This window comes from Sorex fumeus, unplaced genomic scaffold, assembly GCF_029834395.1.
Source record: "Sorex fumeus unplaced genomic scaffold, SorFum_2.1 ptg000043l, whole genome shotgun sequence".
Taxonomy (NCBI): domain Eukaryota; kingdom Metazoa; phylum Chordata; class Mammalia; order Eulipotyphla; family Soricidae; genus Sorex; species Sorex fumeus.
In genome coordinates, this window is record NW_026606100.1 from 29286725 (window position 1) to 29311682 (window position 24958).

At 48.2% G+C, this 24958-nt stretch overlaps 1 protein-coding gene across 1 annotated transcript in view; it reads right to left on the reverse strand.

The window, feature by feature from the left end:
* DNMBP (dynamin binding protein) overlaps positions 1 to 24958 on the reverse strand; it is a 93737-nt gene that overhangs the window by 63869 nt on the left and 4910 nt on the right. The window contains exon 3 of the mRNA XM_056120846.1: positions 7173 to 9134. Within this exon, the coding sequence (XP_055976821.1) occupies positions 7173 to 9134 (1962 nt within the window). The remainder of the gene's footprint in view (positions 1 to 7172; positions 9135 to 24958) is intronic.

Below are 24958 nucleotides of genomic sequence, written 5' to 3' on the forward strand. Positions count from 1 at the left end.
TGGTGCTGCTGAATGTCGCAGGTATGAGCTGTTGTCTGGGATCCTGCCCCTCACCCCAACCCACTTCCAGCCTCACTGCAGCCAGGCAGGCAGTGGGCACAGCTAAAAGACTGTGCTGGCATCACTGGAAGCCAGGAAGCGCCTGTGTAGATGCAGCAGTGTCTCCCAGGAAGCTCCCGGCAAAGCGTTTGTGAGCACCACACTGACAGGAGCCCTGTCTCTGCAGGCAGTGCGCAGGCCACACAGCTACAGAGGTGCCAACCCTGGCGGGCACTGCACCTGGGACAGCAGGTCCTTTTACCTGATGTATAGACTCTGGCTGGCCCCACAGCTAAAGGTGTGAGTACCAGCCAGGGGTATGAAGGAACCCTACAACCAGAGCCAAGGGAAGGGAAAATAAAAATTAGAAACGGGCCTGAAGCGAGAGTACAGCAGCCAGGAGTCACCTGCGTTTGATCCCTGGTACCCCATATGGTCCACCAAGCACTGCCAGGAGTGATCCCTGAGCACAGAGCCAGGAATAAGCCCTGAGCACCACTAGGTGTGGCCCAAAACTACTACTACTACTATTACTACTACTACTACAAATAATAATCACTGTCACTGTCACTGTCACTGTCCTCCCGTTGTTCATCGATTTGCTCGAGCGGGACAAGCAACATCTCCATTTTGAGACTTGTTGTTGCAGTGTTTGGCATATCGAATACGTCACAGGTAGCTTGCCGGGCTCTCCGAGAAGGGCGGAAGAATTGAACCCGGGTCAGTCAGGTCGGCCGCGTGCAAGGCAAACGACCTACCGCTGTGCTATCACAATTCAAAACAACAAAAAGGGGCCAGAGAGATAATATAGCAGGTAAAGTTCTTACTTTGCAAGAAACTGACCAGGTTGATTCCCCAGAACCACAAATAGTCCCTTGGGCAATGCCAGGAGTAGCTCCTGCATACCTCAGGGTGTGACCTATCCCCTCTCTTGCCCAAATTAAAAAAAAAATCTCAAAACTAAAATACACGGACCAGATGGTAAAGTACAGATCAAAACCATAGGGAAAACTGAAACCTGGAGAAGTAAATGCCCAGTGAAACCGCACCGCCCCTTGTGGTGCGTCAGAATCAAAAACTAAACTTTTATTTATGGCAGTTCAAAAAGAAAGTTCTAAATCCCTCAACACAAAGCTTCTGCAGGGTGAGGAGGCTCAAAGGAGATCCTTCCGAAGCCAAAGTTGCAAAGGGCTCAGAGGGGGGAATTGGAACTGGGCCAGCCCACTTGAGAAATTCCAGTTTGGTTGTCCATGGTGTTTCAAGCTTTGACATTGGAGAGGGTGGGCTTGGCTGGAGAGTGAGTAGAGTCTCTGTGTGGAAATGCTTGCTCAGCCTTTCTGGGGAAATGTGTGCTGTCTTTCTGAATCTGAAGAAAGAATCAGCCAAGGGATCTGGATGGCAGGAGAAGCAGAGACACTTCTCGGAGACTAAAGCTTGGGACATGGAAAGGTGTTCCCAGACTGAAGGCAGGTGCCGAGAGCAAGCGTGAGACATACCGACACAAGGCCCCAGGATTCAGGCTGACGGGGACAACAGTCCGCAGGGCAGAGGGGATCAGAATCTAAACAGGTAGCTTTGCTTATAGCTGTTGCTATGCTGTAAGTGTGCTTATCAGGGTGTGTGCGCCCCATGGCCCCGTGTGCTAACAGTGAGTCATTCTCTCTTTCCCCTTCCCTTTATTGCTGTAGCTCTGACCCCGGCTTCCACACACTTGGCCGTGGTGCTTGCAGGGGAATGCACATCTGGTTGTGTGCTTGTGCATGTGTTTGTGGTGTGTATGCATGCGTGTGTATGTCTCTGAGTGTGTCTGTGTGTGTATGTGTGTGTGTGTGTGTGTGTGTGTGGTGGAGTGGTGTAAGGGTGGGAATTCACAATCCTGATCAGGTAGAGTTCGCTCAGAGCTGCAATGCTTGAGTTTTGGGGCTCGCATGCACCTGCCGGAGACCGCACACTCTGACAGACATTCTTGAAAGTAAATTCCAACAAACTTATTTGCTTGGCGTACTTTCTATGACCCTCACAGGTGAGGGGCCAAGAAATATCCAGTTTGAGAAGCAAAGTAACTCCTTGAATTACTGATTCTGCTACATGATTCTGTGTCATGTTATTAAATCTTGATAAAAGAGGCTAAAGTTTCCCTGAGTTGAGCAGGACCCAAAACAACGTTTGCCCACTATGTTCCAGGGTGTGTGTGTGTGTGTGTGTGTGAGAGAGAGAGAGAGAGAGAGATGGGGCTATATTCTCTAGAGATATTCCATATATAGTGCTTATGGAGGCTATCTAGGGGGTATGTGATGGATCATCCAATACTAGGAACAGATCCCAAGTCTGCCTCAGGAAAAGAATGCGCTCTAGCCCTTCGAGTATCTCCCAGGCCTCCTCTTGTTTGCTTGTATTGGGGCCACACCCGATGATGCTCAGGGGTTATTCCTGACTCTGCACTCAGGAATCACTCCTGGCAGTGCTCAGGGTACCATATGAGATGCTGAAAATTGAACCTGGTCGGCCACATACAAGGCAAATGCCTTCCTATCACTCCAGCCCGCCTTTGTCAATATTTTAACAGGGGACATACAGAGTGCATGTGAATAATGTCACAACTTTATTGTCACTGGCCAAAATAATATGAATTTCCAAGGGAAAGGATAAATCAAAATTAAGCAAATACTTTCTTTGTTAAAAAGAAAATAAACTTTTAAATAGAACAACATGGACCCTAATGGCTCCACCTAAAGATGTTCTGGAAACACTCTAACAATCCAACCAAAATACATCCACCAGGAAATGCTTTTTCTTTCTTTGTGGTTTATGGCTACTCCCAGCAGTACTCAGGGTTTACTCCTGGCTCTGGGCTCAGGGATCACTCCTGGCAGGGACCATATATGGTTCCAGGGACTGAGCCCAGGTTGGCAGCATGCAAGGCAAATGCCTTATATTATCTCTCTGGTCCCACAAGAATAATGTATAATTATTTGTGGTGCCAGAATTACATAGTACAGTATGTGCTCAATATTTCCTTTTTATTTTACAATTTTTAAATTAATTTTACCAATCGCCACCATGCACATGGCCCATCTCCACAGGCTTGGATGAGCCTCATCCATGAATGAATCTGTTGAAAAACTCAAGTATGTGGATTTTATGACTGAAATCTCCAGGCTCTCAAAAAGTCGGGGATGGGTGACCTCCCTCCCACCCCCCCCTGTTCTTCTGAGAGCGTGGCAGTCATGCCCATGAACTGCCTCAGGTGCCAGATAATCTCATTAAACGGCCATGATGCAGAGACTCACAATTAAATCTTGGAAGAGATTTACAAGATGCAGAAACGCCTCAGACCCCAAAGTCATCCTCCAATTAAAAACTTAACTCCAACTATATCGCCTTATTTAAAATTTTAGAATTCCTGGAGTGTGTGCCACATTTGCAGCGGTGCAACATTTCGTACTCTATACTCCTGATATACCAGGAGTAGCACACATCGGATAGGATGTAAGGTAAGAGGCAATCAATCTCAATTAAAAAAAATATTAGCACACAAGGCTCAACCTATAACAACATAGTAATCTTTTCCACAAGGGCTCAACGGCTCCAGGGTAAGAAACAACAATCTTCACACACTTTCTTCTAAGGAAACATTTTCTGATAATTTTTAGAGAACTATTCATAGCAAGCAATGCAAAATAAATTATTTAGGACCACTATTGGGGCAGACTTGAGTGGTGGCTGGGAGAATTCGAAATAATGGTGGTAGGATTGGTGTTGGAATAGGTGTTGGAATATTGAATGCAATAAATTATTGTGAACAACCTTATAAAAATAAAATTAAATTAAAAATAATAATAAAATTGTTTTAGCTAGCATCTATTTTTTGGCACTTTCTGTAAATCTAAAAATTATTTTAAAATAAAGATTAAAAATGTGTTTGAAAGTTCCTAGCAGGTAGAGAGCATTTTCTCTTTTCTTTGTGTCTCACCAGTGGGCTCAGGAGCTACTCCTGGAGGTGCTTGGGGGTCTGTGTGGTGTCACGGATCGAGACTAGGCCTCCCACATGCAAAGCATGGGCTCCAGCTCATTAAGCTCAGTCTCCACCCCCAAGAACACTTTTACGTGTTGTTAAAATAGATGATCCTACCACAAAATTTGGTCTCACAAAATAACAAAACCCATTTAATAATCATGTGCGTGTTTATTCCATAGAGATTTCAATTTATCTATATTAAATACTATAACTGCATGTACATGAGAGCAGAGCAATAGTGCAGTGGGTAGGGTGCTTGTCTTGCATGTGCTTGTCTTGCATGTGGGATCATATGCTTGTCTTGCATATGATCCCCGGCACCATATATAATTTCCTCAGGAATGATCCCTGAGAGCAGAGCCAGGAATAAAGCCTTAACACTGCAGGATATAAGACGTCCCCACCAAAAAAAAAAAAAAATTCTGAGTACACTCTTATTATACATAATTAGTATTGGAGATAAAGATCGCTACTACTATTATTAAAAACATACTACAGAGGGTTTGCTTGCTTTGTTTCAGATTAGGGCCATGTCCAGCGGGGGTGGGACAGGGTGCCTGCCAGCCAAGCTTTGCACCAGCCCCTACATCCACTCCCTGACCCAAAACGTCTCTTAAAAAATACAGAATATTTATGATTTTTGGAATTACCAAGAGTTCCGATTTCTTGTTCCTGTGTCCCAAGGATTACAGCCCTTCAGGAATCCAGAGGCACCAGCAGAGCACACACAACAGAGAGGAACAGATGCAAACCCCCAACCCTCCGACTCCCAGCAGTTCCAGATGGGCCCGGGGTAGGGGGCAGGGGGATGTTCGAGAGAGTCAACCCACACTTTGCACATGGGGTGCACTTTGTACATTGTCTCCACAGGTGCACAACCCCAGCACCTCCCAGTGTGGCTCCCACAACAAGTTGAGAGAAAACACACACACACACACACACACACACACACACACACACACACACACACACACCCCACGGCATTTAGACCACAGGAATGAGAACCACAGGCCAGCCAAAGAGTTTCATCAAGGCTTAATAATATCTTGTAATTATCCAACACAGACCATAAAACAACTAGGCTTATCATAAGGGTTAAAACAATTTTTTAAAACAAGCTGAAGGATGCCTGCAGGAAGCAGGAAACAGGAAACTATAAAAGGTAATAAACCAGATTTTGCAAAAGAAAAAAGAAAACAAACCCTAGAGTTTCTAGAAAAGGAATCCTCATGGCCTTACCTCACACGCTTAAGGTGTGTGATTTAAGAATCTCTCCTGGTTCTCGCTTGGTTGCTTCCCATTGTGGAAGACCTGAAGGGGCTGGGGTCTCAGCAGTAGTACTTTGTGATTTCGCTCTGGTTTTTGTCTGTCTTGTTTCTAGATCTGGGGTCACAGCTGGTGGTGCTCAGGGCTTCCTTCCAGCTCTGTGGGGATCACTCTAGGAGTGGCTCAGGGGACCAATATGGTATCAGGGACTGAATTGGAGTTGGCCACGTGCAAGGCAAGTGACTTAACCTCATCTTATCACTCCAGTTCATAAGGCATTTCTCCTGTGAGTCTGGAAGATTGAAATGAAGTCTCCAAGAGTTGGACCCCAAATTAAGGGACAGAACTTGAATTTTCCAATGTGCGAGGGGAAAGGCCTGAGCTGAAATTTGAGCTCCCTTGGCACATTTTTCATATCTCCAGGTTTTAGTTTCCTCTTCTGTGAAGTAGTCCCATGAGTCATCTGGGATGTCTAGGGTGGCTGCAAACATTCTTTGTGTGAGCAGAAGGTAAAAAAATGCTCACTTATAAATTAATAAAGGTTAGTTACTATGTTGCTTGAAACGTAGTTTCTGGACCACTACAGGCAACGCAGTCCCCCCCCCCCAGCATCTGAGCTTAGATGTCTTAATTCCCTTTTTGTTCTTGGGGGCCATATCCTACAGTGTTCAGGGCTTACTCCTGGCTCTGCGCTCAAGGATCACTCCAGACGTGGGGATCGGACCAGGGTTGAGTATGTGCAAGACAAGTGCCCTTCCTGCTGCCCTTCCCAGCCCCTTCCCATCACCCACAGTGAGAGGCACTAAGCTAGAACCAGGAGAGGTTCTTAGCTCACACACCTTAAGTGCGATGGTAAGGCTACGAGAATTCCTTTCATAGAAAATCAAGGGTTTGTTTTTTTTTTTCATTTTGCAAATACTCTCTGGTCCCAGAGTTATTAATAGATTTTGGTTAAATATGTTACATTTAGAAGTCTTGGGATAGCTCAGTGGCAGAAAAAAGTGCCTGCCTTGCACACATGAAGCTACGAGTCCAATCCCTGGCACTATCCCTCACGTGCAGAATGTGGTCCTGGTAGAGCTGCTGGTCCCCAGCAATCACCACAGGGTGTCCCATCTGCAGAATATCACAACTAAGAGTGTACAAGCTGTGACCAGGTGCATGAACTCCCGCGAACAGTGCGGCAAAGATGTGTGCAAGCCCCACCTTTCAACGACTGCAAGCACCATGTGTGAGCACCGCCAAGTGTGACCACCATGACAAACGGCAGAGGAAGAAGTGGGTGAAGGAAATTTCCTTCGAGAGGCTGGAGCTATAGTACAGCAGGTAGGGCATTTGCCTTGCACATGGCCGACCCGGGTTCAATTCCCAGCATCCCATGTGGTTCCCCGAGCACCACCAGGAGTAATTCCTGAGTGTAGAGCCAGGAGTAACCCCTGTGCATCCCCAGGTGTGACCCAAAAGGGGAAAAATAAAGGAAAAAGGAAAGTTCCGTCGAGGGAACTTTCTCCATCTGCCCAACTGCTAAGGCTGTCCTGTCCAAAGTGGAGGTGACCGTCACTTAGGTGACGGTAACTGCGTTGTCTCTGGCAGCAAAGGAAGACAGGAGGCCACTGGTATCCTGGGATTAGGGAGACACCACACTGCGATGGAGAGTACAAGGTGTGAAAAGGCAGGTGAATCTTTCCAAGCCCTTCCGGGATGGTGCTGCGTTCCTTTGAAACATCGAATAGGCTTGTTTCCTGAATGTGTGTGGTGGTGGTGGTGGTGGTATACAAGAGGTGAGGGTGGGGCTCAGGGGGAAATAGGGTGTCACAAAAACGAGGGCACATTGCACCTCATCACTTACCGCGAAGCTGCTGGAACTCCAGATTCAGACTTTCCATGTTGCTCTCGTAGAACTCGAGATTTCCCAGGGGCTCTGCTCTGAAGGTCTCCTCCTGCTTCTCGAACATCAGGCTCAGCTCTTCCTGAGCCTGGTCGTACATATCCAAGCCCTGCTCCATCTCCTGAATCCTCACCAGGACCAAGGGGCACTGGGAGGGGTGGTCCAAAGTCTTCTCCGCTGTCTCGGGGCCCGGTCTCTCCAAGGCGTCACTGCCAGGACGGGGAGAGGCTGGGGGCTTCGGGGGGACAGTGCTCATCCTTTGCTGCAGGGAGGGGGGCAGGGGCGCAGGGCGAGAAGGCCTCACCGCCCAGGGCAGCTCGGCTCTCGAGTTCTGATCTGTGAGCGGGTGGACGGGAGTGGGGATAGGGGTGCTGGGCCGGGGAGGGGGTGGTCTCAGGGCCTTTTTCCTGCAGGGCAGCTCCTGTGGGGCCAGGAGCTTAGCAGAACCCCGGACAATATCCTTCTCGGAGTTGAAGTCCACCAGGGAGAAACGGCGACAGATTTTATTGGGTTCTGCGACAGATAAGCTCTTCTCAAACTCCATCAGCTGCTGGGTCAACTTGGAGTCCAGGTCGGTGCTGCCATTGTCCTGGGCTGGTACCAGGGTGCCCAGGCCTGGCACCTTCTCATCGTGGGCTGCAGGCCATCCCCGGAAGCTGTGAGCCGTGGGACCCAGCGTGGAGGCACTGCGTCTGGGCACGTGGTGCTTTGTAGCCGACCTGGCCGTGCCGGGCAGCGGCAGGCTGTGTTGGCCACTGGCTTTTGGGGTCCAGGGGCCTGAAGGGAAAGGGTCCCGGGTGAGAGACAGGCCCGGCTTCTGCCAGGTCCGAGGTGGGGAGCTTGTTCTTCTTGCAGGGAGGCTGGCATAGCCTTGGAGGGGGCTAGGATCCTCGGGGTGCATGGGGCTCCCTCCGGTGGTAGAACAGTGAGGCTTTCTCTGCAGCTGCGGGCTGGAAGGTGTGTGATGCTGGGGAGAGACCCCATTGACCACCTGGGGCAGATCCTCAGCGGGACCGTCCCTGGAGAGAGGCTGCCCGCTCCCCATGGCCGGGCTGCTGGGGGGTAGCACAATGGGTTCCCCCTGGTTCTCGGAGACCTCAGCCCCCAGGGGGGACAGAAGTGTGTCTGGTGGAACAGAAGCTTCCAGGGTGGCACAGGGGGACATCTCAGTCCCGTCCCCTGTGGATCTTTCTTCCTCAGCCCCTGAGGAGCTCTCAGAAGGCCCCGGGGATGGTTCGGAGCTGCCGGGTGGGCCGGGTGCCTGCAGCCCCCCAGGGGTCTCCTCTGCCCTGACGTCACTGCACACCTTCACGAAGCGGTAGGGGAACACGCCTGTGCGGCCCCGCAGCGAGCCCTCGAGCCAGCCATCCTCCAGGGTCCCCAGGATCCGGATTCTGTCGCCCACATCAAAATCTAGCTCATTGGGCTCAAGGGCTTGGAACCTGTAGAGGGCCACCCCGTAGGTGCCCGGCTGCTCGCCGTCCTCGTCCGGCCCGGGACTTGAGCCCACGGGCGCCGCCGACTCCCCGTTGACGACGCGGTCACCTCCCGAGTCCACCAGCTCCTCCGCCGAGCGCAGCGGCCCCAGGAGCTCCACAAAGCCTTCGGGGAAGATGCCTCTTCGGCCGTCGAGCTCCCCTTCGAACCAGCCCGGCTCGGGCACCCCGACGATGGTGATCACGTCCCCTTCCCGGAAGTCCAGCTCCTCGTCCAGCTGCGCCGAGAGCCCCATGAGCGCGCGGGCCTGGCCCATGGAATAGCTCGGGAGCTGGAGCAGGGCGCTCTGCGAGTGCCAGCGCCGGCTCTGGGTGGACAGGCAGACCTCCTTCACGCAGGAGGCCGGGAAGAAGCCCCGCGCACCCCAGCAGCTGCGGCCCTGCAGCCAGCCGGCCGTGGCAGGGCCATCGATCACCACCAGGTCACCTAGAGAGAGAAAGAGAAGAGCAAAGACAAGGACTCAGGCAGCGCCCAGGTGAACATTGCCATAATGAACCGTGCAATCCATCATTCTCCCTCTGACCCCTCCCCCTCCCCCCTCCCTCCCCCCAACCCTCCACCTCCTCATCCCTCTACCCCACACCCCTTCTTTTTGTTTTTGGGTCTCACCCGGTGGTGATCTCAGGTCACTATGCTCAGAGATCACTTCTGGCAGTGCTCAGGGGACCCTATGTGATGCTGGTCATCAAACCATGTCTGCTACATACAATTACTCACCCTCGGTACTAGCTCTCCGGTCCGCTCCAACTCCCAATTTTTCCCGCAGCACCATGATATGCCAAAAACAGTAACAACAAGTCTCACAACGGAGACATTACTGGTGCCCGCTCGAGCAAATCGATGAACAACGGGAGGACAGTGCTATAGTGCTACCATGATTTAGGTCTGTTAACAGTACTTTCACACTTACATCACTCTAACAGCAGACCCACCACTAGGGTGTTTGCTTCCCCCCCACCAATGCCCCAAAGACCCCTCACGTCAACCTCCCTCCTCCAGCTAAACTCAGTTCTGTAGATAGACCAACAATCCAGTTCCGTTCCATGGTCCTTGGCCATTTGCTGCTCCCTTATTGTGTTCTGCCCCCCGCCCAGCACCACTGCCAGAGATTCTGGTTGTAATGGTCTTTTTATTCCCTTTACTCAGAAAATCAGTAAAAATTTTATTGCTTAATTTCTAATTGTTGGAGTCCCCCCCGCCCACCACCATTTCTGTGACTAATCCCCATTCTGAAAGCATCTGAAAGAAGAGCTGACACAATGTCTTGATCTTACGGAGCTTTGCTTTGTGATTCAGCATGTGATCTTCCTTGAAACACATGTACAAGAAAGAAGAATGTGTACGCCACAGTTTGGTGATGAAGGGCCCTGCTTGTGTCTGTGGGGACTGGTTTCTTCATTGTTTCCTTCAGGGCCAGTGTCTCCTTGTTCAGGTTTTGCCTAGTTGACCTATCCAGCACTGATAGGGGTATGCTAAGATCCCCTGCTATGGGGCTGAAGAGATAATCCAGTGGAGAAGGCGTTTGCCTTTTGAGCACTCAACGCAAGTGGGATCCCAGCATCCCCTATGGTTCCCTGAGCACCACGAGGAGTGATTCCTGAGTGCAGAGCCAGAAAGGACTCCTGAGCATCACCAGGTATGACCCCAAAACTAAAAACAAACAAAAACAAAACCTCCAATTAACTATTATATTGCTGTCAATGTGCAATTCATTTTTAACAACTGTCAAACTCAAGGAAACGTGAAGTCTAGGGTTTTAATGTTTTGTTGGGTTTTGTTTTCTGGGGTAGGGCTGGTCAAGTGGTGCTCAGGGGACCTCACAGCTGACACCCCCATCACCACATGGGTGTAGGGTCCTGTCCCCCACCTGGCCCCCAGCAGGGCTTCCATGGCCTAACTTGATTCTAACTCTACCTCCCCAAAGATAGCATTAGACTCCATGGGCTAAGGATTCCACCCCCGTCCCCCCACTTAGGATCCCAGGGGCAACATCCAAGTTATTAGCCTCCAATCAATTATCAGCTACAGGGTACCATTCTCCTTAGGCTTGATTCATCTGCTGTGGGGTTGGGGGGGAGGGCGGTTTCCCAGAACTCAGGGATACAGACTCACCAGTATGTTGTAAGAGGATTTATTAAAAGTGGAGGTGAGCATCCAGACAGGAAAGATGCCATGAGCATGGGCTGTAGAAAAGTGCATGAACATCCCATGCCTCGCCAATGCCCAGTTACATGTGTTTACCCACCCCAGATACTCTCCAAATCTCGTATTGGAGGGATTTTTAAAAAAACTTAGTGAAGTTCTGTGATTTACAAAACTGTTCATGATAGCTTCTCATGCACATAATTCCAGCCAGACACCCAGCACCAGTGGGTCCGACCTCCTTCTGTATTTGTGTGTGTGTGTTTTTTTTAATGAAGGCTTCATCACACAGACATGATTGATCATTAACTCCCCTTTTAACCCTTTTTGCCTTCTCAACAGAATAAGAGGTTGGGATACTAGCTAAAAGTTCCTAGCTAATAACTGTGGCCTTTCTGCTCTCAAATCTTTGGTTTACCTGGGGACTGGCTTCAAACTTCACCTCCCTGTTACAGGGCATCTCAGTACTTAGAAACCTATCACGCAGGAAATGACACGGAATTTAGGAGCCCATTATGTCAGGAGCTGGGGGGTGGTGCAGAGACCACTATATATTTTCTATAAACTTATACCAGATTAGCAAAGCACTTAGCACAATCTTGAGTTCTTTCAGAGTTAAGTCTAGTCAACAAATAGAATATCTTTTTTTGGATATTAGCCTCTGTTCTTGATTTCAGAAGAAATTCAGGTTTGTCCTGTCTTCCCACTAAGCGATGATACACGGTAGATTGGAAGTCTCACCACCCTTCTGGACATGCCCTGGGACACACCCGAGGCATAGCAGGTACTTGGTGTCCATTTGCTAATAACGATTCTTTGAGTTCTTTTTTTTTATATGTGAGATATGAAGAAAACAGAATAGGGGAATAGCAAAGACCCAAAGGTGACAGAAACTGAAAACTTGTCTTCAGTGGGAGGCTTTCTTGTGAGGTTAGGCAGGGTGACTGAGGGACCCTGGGACAACCGTGGAGGGACATTGGGGGCAGAGTGTGGTGTTGGGGTAACTCACGTATGAAATCTTCTAATAACAGCTTGGAATCCACAGTGGGCCCCTTCCCCAGAATATAAATTTAGTAGTAATAATGATTCCTCAACTCCAACACTTAAATCATCACATCTTCCAAGACTGGCTCGCTGCCACTAACTTCCTTCTCCCCCTTCTAATTCCTCTTTTCCAAATTCAGTTCATTCATTCCTTGTTCTTTTCCTACCACCTGAGTCCAATTCCCATCATCTCACCTCACCTTTTTGAGCTTGTGCACAAATCTAATTCACCCAAGTGACAGTTTAAGATGATAAATGTATCCATTTTTTCCTCTCCCAACCCTGCTCAAACTTCTACCATAAAGCATGCAAAGTTTCTTCCTACCATCAAACAGTTTCTTTTCTAATAACGCTATTCTGAATGCTTGAAATAAACAGAGACATATTCTCTGGTTAATTTTATTTTTTTTTAGGAAAGAACAGAGTTTATTTATTTATTTATTTATTTATTTTGTCCCTTTTTTTGAGGGGGGGCACACTCGGCGATGATCAGGGGTTACTCCGGCTTTGCACTCAGGAAGTACTCCTGGTAGTGCTCTGGGGACCGTATGAGATGCTGGGAATCGAACCCAGGTTGTCCACGTGCAACGCCCTACCTGCTGTACTATTGCTCCAGCCCCGAACAGAGTTTAATATATCATCAGTATTGCTGCAAACAATGCCATGGCTAAAACCTTGAGCTTTAGATCTACAACTGTACTTCCACTATATTTATAATGTGATATATATCATTCTTGATATAGTTACATTTTGTAATGCGAAATTAAATGTGTAAGTACAATAAGTACAGTCACACAAGTAATTGTTTTATGCAGAAATGGGTAGTTTCAGCTGCAAAACAACCCCGAATAATAGCTCCTTTCCTGGGTGGATTTTTAATCACAAAATTTCCCCCTAAATAAAAAATATTTCTAAGTGTGGCTCAAGGATAGCTCAGTGATGGAGCATCTGTCTTACCAGCTTCGTGAAGCCAGAGAGGCAGAGACTTCAGTCCTCAGAGCCACCCCAGATGAGTGGGTACTCTCTCTGGCTAATTTCTAATGAGGTTGAATAACCAAACTACCGTGTTTTCACTTATTACAAACTTGTATTCACAGCCTGCTGGAAATTCTCACTTGCTGTCAGAAATTCCCACCCCAGCCATCGCATAAACACATTATCTTGCCTTAGACCAATCTCCACAAGGAGAAGATCACCTGTGGGGATGCTAGGGTTTAAACCTGGCTATGGGCTATGGGCAAGGCAAGCGCCCTACCCGCTGTACTCTCTCTCCAGCCCCTCAGCACTAAATTTGATCCCTGCATTTTTATATACATAAGGCACCTAATGCACAATTTTGACTCAGTGGTAGGCACCATTTTCAGGTGCCTAGATGTTTCTAAAACACAGCGTCCTGGATTATGTTTCTATATCCCTCCCCACCCCTCTTTTATTTAAACAAAGTGGTTTTCAAAGTTGCTCGTGATGATTTGTTGCAGACATCTAATATTCCAACACCAATCCCACCCCCACTGTGACTTTCCTCCACCATTTCCCAACCACCCCATAACAACCCCTCCCAAAGGAGGCCTACAGTAATTTATTTTATATTGCTTGTTATCGCTAAATGGCTAACAAGATGATCAAAAAATATTTTCGTAGAACAAAATTAGTGAAAAGGATCATATCTCACCATGGGGACAATAAGTCCTTGTCTGAGGGTTTCCTATGCTTTACTTTTGTTGAAAATTAAACCTCCTGTGTTAATGTTTTTGTTAGTCAAGACTAGTTGGCCTCTAAGTTATATCCCATCCGATCTGGTGTGCTGTTACTGGGATGTCAGTGTTGTAGAGTTTGGAGATGTCCAGAAAGCCAGAATATTTCATGGGCCAATCTAGTCAGAGGTATGGCGGTGGCTTTGGGGTGTGGGAGCGGCTCCCAGGGCTTCATTTGGGTGGGAGGTAGCCCGCACCCTTTCTCCCTCCAAGAGCACCCCAGAGGTCTCAGCCTGGAACAGGTATCTGAGAAATTTTTGCAGCTAAGTGATCTCTTTCAAGGTTTATTTATTTATTGTTTGTTTGTTTTGCTTTTTGGGTCACACCAGCAATGTGCAAGGGTTACTCCTGGCTCTGCGCTCAGGAATTACTCCTGGCAGTACACAGGGTACCATATGGGATGCAGGGAATCGAACCCGGGTCGGCCGCGTGCAAGGCAAACACCCAACCCGCTGTGCTATCGCTCCAGCCCCTCAAGGTTTATTTTTATGAGTCTATATTTCTATATTCTTTTATGATTCAATAGCCTTCGAGCTTAGAGTCCTGTGAATGACAATGTTCCCCTCCCACTCGCTCTAAGACCAGGGCCAAGTGGGAAAGTGACTGGAGCTATGCCTACTGTTCGGACACAAGGGGCTTTTGGAGAAGGAGGAGAAGAAGAAAACCATGCCAGGACTCCCACTCCCTGGCTCCTAATGAACTGGCTTTCTTAAAGCTGTACAGTGACAACATTCTCCGTGCTTCGCAGGCTCTCTATGAATCCCTCTGTAGAGCTTGGGTTTTCCTCTCTATTTTCAACGGGATGACTGTTTTGAAAAGCTTTCTTTTTAGGTTTTGGGCTACACCCAGTGATGCTCAAGGCCGACTCTGGCTCTGCACTCAGGAATCACTCCTGGTGGGCTCGGAGGACCAGAGGAGGTGCTGGGGATGGAAGCTGGGTCAGCCGTGTGCAAGGCAAACACACTGCCTGTTGCACTTTCAGCCCAGCCCGGTTAGCATTCCTTTAGTGTGATGCTGGCACAAGAGCTTGCCAGGAGTGATGCTCTGAGTTATGACTGCGGTGCCCCAGGGGTCACACCCCTATTCACTAGAGGTCACACGCCCCAGCCATGGGACTCGCATTTTTTTTTTAGTTGTGGTGCTCACAGGGGTCATAACCCTTTTTGTGGCACGACTGGAGACCACTTGTGGCCGTGGGGATAGCAGAAAGAAGAGCTGCCAGGATCATATTCAGGGCACAGGAAATGCCCAGGATTTGAGCCTGAGACCAGACGCTTGCAAAGCAGATGCTCTGAGCCCCTTGGACTATTCCCTCAGGCCCATCAATTAATTTGGGGGGGTGGTGTCTCTGGTGAGAGGCAAAGAGGTGACCTAGGCAAAATGAGATCACAGGTACTCATTCACGGCCTTTAAAAAAAAATCCTATTGTATCACGTCCCATAATATATACTGATTTTTTTCCCCTCTCCTGTTTCATTCTATCTTCTTGCTATATTTCATATTTGGGTTTTGCTTTATCTACTCCTACCACCCCGCCCTTGCTCTCTTTTGTTTTTCAGAAGACTCAGTGGCATTAGCAACCACATTAATCCTTCCAAAGATAGTCCTGTTGCTGGGTTTAAATATAGCTCGCAATACAGAGGACAGTCAGTAATAAACTGGATAATCCGCTTTGGGGAAAGGAGGAAGAGCGACACCTACTGGAGGAACCCTGGCGGGTTTGGAAAATTGAGAACTTCCTGGAAACTGCACTTTCGCACAAAGCTGTAGGTCCCCAGCGCACACCTGCAAATTCCGTGCTAAGAACAAAACTAACTCGTGCGTGTTGAATGCGTATATTGAATGCCTTCCTCGTGCCAGAGGCTCCTTCTGGATTTAATCATATTTAATCCCCAAGGGTAGGTCTTATCACCCTCTCTTTATAGAATAGGAAAGGGAGGCTGAGGGACTTTAAGTAACTCACTCAAATTCACAGCTGTTAAGCTGTTAATTGGATTTAAGCCTATGGCTCTCACAGACTTCCCAGGCTTTGAGCTACACTGCCTAGTCGAAACACACACATTATGCAACCAAACATAGATACAATGTGTATTATGTATATAGCACTGTAGCACTGTCCTCCTATTGTTCATCATTTTTTTTAATGTAGGAGTACTGCTATTTATTCAGTCATTGATTAGCTGATTGAATTGTGCATGAACTCCACCTTACTTTTTTCCCCCATTTTTTATAATTTTATTTATTGAATCACCGTGAGAGCAGTTACAAAGCTTTCGGGTCTAAATCTCGGTCATACAATGAAACACCCATTCCTTCAACAGTGCCCATTCTCCACCCCCAACAACCCCAGTATACTCCCATCCCAAACCCTCCCCGTACCTGTGGGGCAGATGATTTCCACATTACTCTCTCTCTACTTTGATCATATTCAATATTTTGACACCAGATCCACCATTATTATTTGAGATTTTACCCCAACACTCAGATCTGCTGAAAAGGCAACAGTAGACAATTTGTTTTTTATTGCTAGTTGTGAATAACATAAGATGTCGTGTGGCTGCAGTAGTGGCCGCACAATTTTGAAATTCCAAAATTTTAACACTTAAATCTGGAGGGATTTCTGCCAAAACCTGCTGGGTTTCAAGATTTGTTTCTGAGTCTCTGGGATCATGGCCAGTAAGCAGCTTGATCAGGAGCCAGAGAGGCCGTTTGTGGGCGATGACTTGGGGTCTCGTTGGGACAGGGAGGACAGGACCAGCTCCACCTCCATCCCGTGAGGCCCAACAAGTTTCGTCACTGCAGGCCCAAGCCTGACTGTCCAATGGCCTCTGGAGGATGATGGCCACCGAGCCACCAAGGGGGAGCAGGTGGTGCGACAGCACCCTTTCCCCCCTAGGGTGGCCCGGTGACAGTAACCTACTGTGGGGTCCGGACGCATTTCTGCCAAAAACCACTGGGTTTCCAGATTTGTTTCTGAGTCTCTGGGATCATGGCCGGTAAGCAGCTTGATAAGGAGCCAGAGAGGCCGTTTGTGGGCGATGACTTGGGGTCTCGTTGGGGTGGGGAGGACAGGACCGGCTCCACCCCCATCCCGTGAGGCCCTGCATGTCTCATCACTGCAGGCCCAAACCTAACTGTCCAGTGGCCTCTGGAGGATGGTGGCCACCTGGTTGCCAGGGGGAACAGACCAAGGCACGAAACCTATTCCCACCTGGGTTGGCCCAGCTGCAGGAACCGGACGCATTTCTGCCAAAAGTTGCTGGGTTTCGAGATTTGTTTCTGAGTCTCTGAGATCATGGCCATTAAGCAGTTCAATCAGGAACCAGAGAGGCCATGCCTCCAATTATATAGCTGAGCTGGAGGTGGTGGTTTGTGGGTGTGTTTCCCACATACCTAACTTTTGGCCATTTACTTTCTTGGTAAACTTTGCCCCAAGTTTTTGGGATCTGGCCAAAGGCACAGCAGCAATTTGGGGGTATCTGGAAGTCTGAAGGCACCATCAGGCTGCTGATGCACTCACTTCACAGGTCATCATTTGCTCGAGAGGGCACCAGTAACATCTCCATTGTGAGACTTGTTGTTACTGTTTTTGGCATATCGAATACGCCACGGGGAGCTTGCCAGGCTCTGCCATGCTTATGGAGGTTAGCCTAATTATAAACTAAAGAATATCAACAATTTTGTTTGTTTGCTTGTTTGGGGGCTACACCTGGTGATGCTCAGGGGTTATTCCTGGCTCCGCACTCAGGAATTACTCCTGTGTGCTCAGAGGACCACAGGGATGCCGGGGATTGAACCCAGGTCAGCCATGTGCAAGACAAGCGCCCTTCCTGCTGTACTTTCACTCAACCCTGTTAAGACATTTTTTTAGCTTGGTGTTTTACAACTATGCAAAAATATCTGATCAATAAGAAATTCAGTAAATCCTGTGTTTATTTCATACTTTCACAAATGCTAAAACTTATGCATTTTAGTGTGATTTTAAAATTTACTTTTAAAAGTACTGCTCATATTTTAATAAAATACTTCTAATTGTGCAACAAGATTTTGATTAAAATCTTTCACTGAATTTTCAGGTGTATATACATATATATTTTAAAATATAAATATTTTAGCACTCTCAGGTGTGACCCAAAACCAAAAAATTTAAGTATCTAAATATATATTTTTATATGACAGATATATATCATGTTATATTATATACAATATATAAAGGTAAAGGTAAAGGCCCTCCCGTTGATCGTCGATTTGCTCGAGCGGGCCCAGTAACGTCTCCATTGGAGACTTTGTTGTTACTGTGTCTGGCATATCGAATACTCTCGGTAGCTTGCCGGGCTCTCCGAGAGGGGCGGAGGAATCGAACTCGGGTCGGCCATGCTGGCCGCTTGTAAGGCGAACGCCCTACCGCTGTGCTATCGCTCCAGCCCCTATAAATACATATATTATTAATATGTATATATTACATGCCACGGCAGAGCCTGGCAAGCTCCCCGTGGCGTATTCGATATGTCAAAAACAGTAACAATAACAGGTCTCATTCCCCTGATCCTGAAAGAGCCTCCAACAGGGCAGCGTTGGGAAAGACGAGTAAGGAGAGGTTGCTAAAATCTCAGGGCTGGGATGGATGGAGACATTACTGGTTCCTGCTCGAGTAAAGTGATGAATAACGGGATGACAGTGATACAGTGATATTACATGCAGTTGGTATTGGACTTTGTTTATTTTTTTTTAATTTGGGGACACACCAGAGAGTACTCTGGGGCAACTTTCAGCTCAGGGCTTGCTCTCAGCAGTGCTTGGTGGACCACGTGGTGCTGGGAACTGAACTCAGTCCTCCCACCTGCAAAGTACATGCTCCAGCCCATTCTCCCTGGTCCCTGGATAGGGTTTTTAATAATGGGGGGAAAATGGGCCATTTATTCTCTTATCAGCCCAAATGGTACTTTCAAAGGTAAGTGAAAATTTTAACTTCTTTAGTTCTTTGATTTTGTTTTGGGGCCAGACCCAACAATGCTCAGGGGTTACTCCTGGCTCTGCACTCAGAATTTACTCCTGATGGTGCTGGGCAGGGAGGTAGAGAGGGTATTGGGGGGACTGAACGATGGTCGGCTGTATGCAAGGCAAACGCCCTCCCTGCTGTACTATTGCTCCATCTTCTCAAGTCAAAAATGTTAAAATATTTAACAGCTTGGGAGAACTCAACAGATATTAAGTATGACCTACCTCCCTCATCTACCAACACACACACACACACACACACACACACACATACACACACACTTTTTTTTTCCTTGCTTTTTGGGTCTCACCTGGCAATGCACAGGGGATACTCCTGGCTCTGTACTCAGGAGTTACTCCTGGCAGTGCTCAGGGAACCATATGGGATGCTGGGAATCGAACCCGGGTTGGCTGTGTGCAAGGCAAACGCCCTACCCACTGTGCTATTTCTCCAGCCCCCCCCACACACATTCTTAAGGCTTCCAAATCCCCTTCTATGAAATCAGCAGAGCAGTTCCACTGCCAAAATGGCAGGCAGTCCCACGAAACAGGGCAGTGAGACTCACAAATTAATCTCAGAACCGAGCAGCTTGTTGCAGAGATGGCTCCAAACCATGAGCTAGGCTGATTTCACCAGGGCACCTCAGGTTGGAGCTGGCATTCTCTCTCTCTGCCTGCACCAGATGAACCCCGGCAGCCCCAAACCTCCAGAAACCAACCACTGCCACCCTCACGGCCCATCTTCAAAGAATTGTCATGGGCTCCCATGCAAGAAACTAAATCCTCTGAAAAACCACAGGTATGCGGGACCAGTGACTGAAAACCCCAGGCCTCTTCTTTGGCTGGGCCACTCCTTCCCATCTCCCGCCCCTCCAGGGTCCTGGCCGTCACACCCACAAACTGCCTCCGGGTGCCACTTAAGTGCAATAATGGCCATGATCCAGAGACTCACAAATGACTGGCTCTGGACCCCAATTATTTGTTTTTTTGTTTGTTTGTTTTTGCTTTTTGGGTCACACCCAGCAATGCACAGGGTCACTCCTGGCTCTGCACTCAGGAATTACTCCTGGTGGTGCTCAGGGGACCATGTGGGATGCTGGGAATCGAATCCAGGTCAGCCACGTGCAAGGCAAATGCCCTACTCGCTGTGCTATTGCTCCAGCCCCTGGACCCCAATTATTTAAATCTTCACAATCCCAGGAGGGTGTGGCCACAAAATATTATTATTATTTTTTGCTTTTTTGTTGAATCACTGTGAGATAGACCCTTATAGACATCTTATTCTATTAATAACCAGCAATACAGAATAAATTATCTAGCATCTGCTTGTGGGGCAGGATTGAGTGGTGGTGAGAAACTTCGAAATCATGGTGGTGGGAAGGTATAATGGTGGTGGGACTGGTGTTGAAATGTTAAATGCAATCCATTGATTGTGAACAACTTTATGAAAATAAAATTTAAAAATTTAAAAAAGAACCGGGGTGCTGGAGTGATAGCACAGCGGGTAGGGCGTTTGCCTTGCACACGGCTGACCAGGGTTCGATTCCCCAGCATCCCATATGGTCCCCCAAGCACCGCCAGGAGTGATTCCTGAGTGCAGAGCCAGGAGTAACCCCTGAGCATCGTTGGGTGTGACCCAAAAAGCAAAAGAAAGAAAGAAAGAAAGAAAGAAAGAAAGAAAGAAAGAAAGAAAGAAAGAACAGGGCAGTGAGCCCTGGGTGAGACACCACAGCATCTCACATGGCCCATTTCCTGTCTGAGACGCACAAGGGTCAATCCAAGCCTGAAAGTCTGGACACTCTCCTTCACTTTGTAGAGTACAAAACAACACTTTCTCTTCTGAGATTTTGTTTCCAACTAGTGAAATGAAACCTGTTGATGTGGCCTGTCAGCAGGAGGAATGAGAACTAATTCCGTCTCCTGCTAAAGCTCCCAGGAAAGACCAGGTGCGTAACGCCACTCAACTTCCCCATGCTCACAATCCCGGGCTTTCACTCAGAAGCCGAGGGGGCCACGCATGTAGAGAGCTCAGAGCGCTTTGCATGTTGGGCGGCTGATCCCTGGCCCCACATGGTCCCTTGAGCCCCCTGCTGGGAATAGCTCCTGAGCACCACTGGGAATGGTAGCAAAGGAAAAGAGAATGGACAAACCAGAAGACAGCTGGAGCTAGAACAGATATGGAAAAAGCAAAAGAAGTCCGATTGTCAGTGTGTTTATTGGGAATATGTGAAATCAGCAACTAAGGCCCGGGGTGGAGGAGGGGGGGGGTGCGGGGACAGGGCTGGTCCAGCTGGAGGCCTGGGTGATGGGGGCACATCTCCAGTGAGACACACTAGCCCATTCTCAGAGATGCATCAGAGAAGACAAAGCCACTTGTCATTCCTTTATCTCTTTCCAGTCTCTCTCTCTCTGTTGGTCTCCGCGCCCTGCCTCCTCACCCGTTGGGCTCCACTTACTTTTTGTTTATTTGTTTTGGGGTCACACCCGGCAATGATCCGGGGTTACTCTGGGCTCTGCACACAGGGATTTCTCCTAGCAGTACTCCAGGGACCATATGGGATGCTGGGGATGGAAGCCGGGTCCGCCAAGTACAAGGCAAACACCTTATCCCCTGTACTATCACACTGCCTCCCTCCACTTAACATTTTTTTTTAGCTCACTTGGTTTAGTAAGTTTAAAGGTAATGAACATAAGATCTGAAGGTCCCAGGATGGGGGAGGAGGGGTGCAGCCTGATTCTGATGAGATTTGGTTTCCGGGACTAAGCCACGGTCTTCCTGACAATCTCCTGAGTGGATCTGGGATTACAGAGGCCAATGTTATCTTCAAAGTAATTTTACAAATACTTCCCAGGGAATGGATTTGAGAGAAAAATCTCTCTTTAGAAAATACCTTATACCTGAGCAGTAATTATAAAACAAAGAAAGGTAATTCTAGAAGCCACATTCTCAACCCCCTCCAACACTGGGGTCATGCTGCGTAATCCCACTCTTGGTGTATTATTACTCCCGGGATGTGCTCCAGGAAGCAGGTGTCTAGGAAGGGCCAGATGTGCCCTGCACACACAGGGCGTGGTGCAGGAGGGGTAGCTGTGCTCAGGGCCTTTCTTCACCTCCTCTGATGGGTCTGATACAGCCCAGAGCCCTCTCCTGAGATAGTGTGGAGGGGCAGGAAGGCCCCCTGCTTTGGGAGGCTGGCCTACTTCTGTCTCCTCAGTACTCTTAGCAAGCAAGGACACAGAGGAGAGGAAGAGCCTGAGTGAAATGCAAGAAACTCTGAAGCTCAATTTCGAGGGTCAGGAGAGAAAGAGAGAGCGAGAGAGTGCAAAGGTCTGTGCTTTGCCCACAGGAGCCCAAGTTTGATGATCCCCAACATGGTGTGGTCCCCAACCACTGCTATGAGTGACTTTCACAGGGAAGAGCTGGGAGCAGCCCCTGAACTAGACCAGGAGTTTGAGGAGTGTCAAAATCCAACTGTTCTATTTTTTTTTCTCACTGGAGGTTAGGGAAGCTTATCAGGGTTCTTTCTCCTTCTGATTTGTACAAATCTGCCTCGGCCTTAGTGCACACATAGTGGAATAAGTGGCAATATTAATAATGCACCTAATGTATTCTTTTATTTATAGGGGTCACACGTGCTGTAGCTCGGGATGCATGTAGTGTTAGGGGATCTTAGGGCCCTGCACAGCTAGGCCTGTGCCCTACCACTCAGGCTGTCTTCCCTGCCCTGCCCTACCATTCTTTAATTTTTATTTTATTTTTTTGTTGTTGATTTTTAGGTCACATGCAGCAATGCGCAGGGTTTACTCCTGGCTCTGCACTCAGGAATTACCCCTGGCGGTGCTCAGGGGACCATATGGGATGCTGAGAATCAAACCCGGGTCAGCCGGGTGCAAGGCAAATGCCCTACCTGCTGTGCTATTGCTCCAGCCCCCCATCCTACCATTCTGATGATTATTCTGAGCCATCATACAACTTCTTTGACCAGGGGCCGGAGCAACAGTACTTGCCTTATATATGACTGACTTGGGTTCAATCCCTGGCACCCCATGTGATTCCCCCAAAGATGTCAGGAGTGATTCCTGAGTGCAAAGCCAAGAGTAAGCCCTGAGAACTGCTGGGTCTGGCCTTAGAAACAAAAATAAAAACAAAACTTCCACTTCCCTCCACCTACCACCCCCCAAAAAACTGATCAAAATTCTCAGTTGGTGGGGTACTTATTGGTTTCTTTGGGGTCTGAGGTGTATTTGGGTCATACTGGTGGTACTCAGGACTTACCCCTGGTCTTTTGCTCAGGGATCACTCCTGACAGTGCTTGGGGGACCAAATGCAGTGTCAGGGATCGAACAGAGGTTGGTGCAGGGAAGGCAAATGCCTTAGCCCCAGTACTGTCTCTCTGGCCAATAGCTTCTATCCTTACACAAAAATTCATGGGCTTCAGTAAACATGTTGCAATGGGTTATAATTAATCTTTGAAAGTTACTCTGCCTATAAAAGTGACAAAGTGAGAAATTCTCGAACTTTTACTGAGAGACAGTTCTGGCTATATTTTACTTTATTTTTTTTTAAATTTTTATTAGTGAAACACCATGAGGTACAGTTGTAGACTTGCAAATTTTTGTGCTTGGGTTTCAGTTATGCAGTGATTGAGTACCCATCCCTCCACCAGTGCCCATTCTCCACCACCACTGATCCCAGTATCCCTCCCACCCCCAACCCCCCCACCCCACCCTGCCTCTGTGGCAGGGCATTCCTTTTTGTTCTCTCTCTCTCTCCTTTTGGGTGCTGTGCTTTGCAAAAGAGGCACTGAGTGGCAATTATGTTCGGTCTATAATCTACTTTCAGCATGCATCTCCCATCCTGGGTATATTTTAAACCCTTCCTTTTTCACTGGTTCTGATGAGAACTTTGGTTGGTTGGTTGGTTGGTTTGTTGGTTGGTTGGTTGATTGGTTGATTGGAGGCCACACCTGGCAGTGCATGGAGAAACGCACTGCACTGTACTGCACTGTCCTCCCATTGTTCATCGATTTGCTCAAGCAGGCCCAGTAACGTCTCCATTTTGAGACTTGCTGTTACTGTGTTTGGCATATTGAATACATCATGGGTAGCTTGCCAGGCTGTGCTGTGCGAGCGAGATATTCTCGGTAGCTTGCCGGTCTCTCCGAGAGGGGCAGAAGAATTGAACCCAGTTCAGCCAAGCTGGCCACGTACAAGGCAAATGCCCTACCGCTGTGCTATCGCTCCAGCCTGGAGAAACGCAGTGCTAAAAATTGAATCTAGGCTTTCTCAGTCCACTGGGCTCTATCTCTGGTCTCCTGATGAGAAGCTTTCATTTGGGGAGATTTAGGCCCACACCCAGTGGTGTTCAGGGGTTATTTGTGGCTCTGTGCTCAGGAGTGATTCATCTATCTCTGTATATGGTGCTGGAGATGTGAACCAGAGTGATAAACACACACTAACCTGCAAGGCAAGTGCCTTCCCTTGTGTACTGTCTCTCCGGCAGCCCTGATGAGAATTTTAACAACAATTTCTAAGGACATAGTAAAAAAAAGGGCTGTTCTGTATCAATTTCTTAACGCCCACACCACAAGTCGTACTTGACTACTGTGCCCGAAGTGCAGTGTTGGGGCCAGGAAGAGGGCACCGAGGGCAAGTGTGCTTGCTTCGCACATGGGAGACTCGGGTTTGACACCCAGCACCACTCAGTGCCCTGAGAACAATTTGGAAGCCTCTGAACGATGAGAAATAGACATTTGAGAACCACTGGATGAGGCACCAAAATAAAATTCTAAAGAAACAGCAACGGTCTTACAAATCTTATCTGTTTTTATAGGGGGGAGGGAGGGGGGGACAATAAATTTCAACTGAAGTGTGGCTGCAGCAGCATGGGGCCCTGGAAAGGGAATAGCAGACTTCGGGCCACAGAGATAGTATGGCGGGTAGGGCGCTGGTGTGCACACTGATGACCCCAGCTCAATCCCCAGCACTGCAAGGGGTCCTTGAGCACCTCCAATGAATGAGCCCTGAGTGCAGAGTCAGGAGTAGTCCTGAGCACAGCCACGAGTGTCCCCCAAACAAACAAACAAAAAGAATAATGGGCTTATCATCAGGTGATATGACTGTTCATCCTGAGGCCAAAACTTCTCATCTGTGAATCTCACTTTCATTATTTGTAAAATATGGTTAATTATACCTACTTTGCTAACTCCCAGATCTGAGTGAAGGATCAAATGAGGATGCATTTTGAGAAAGCATGAAAAAAAAAAAGTGTGAAAACACTGGGAATTGAAAAGCGCTGCTAACGCCTCAGGG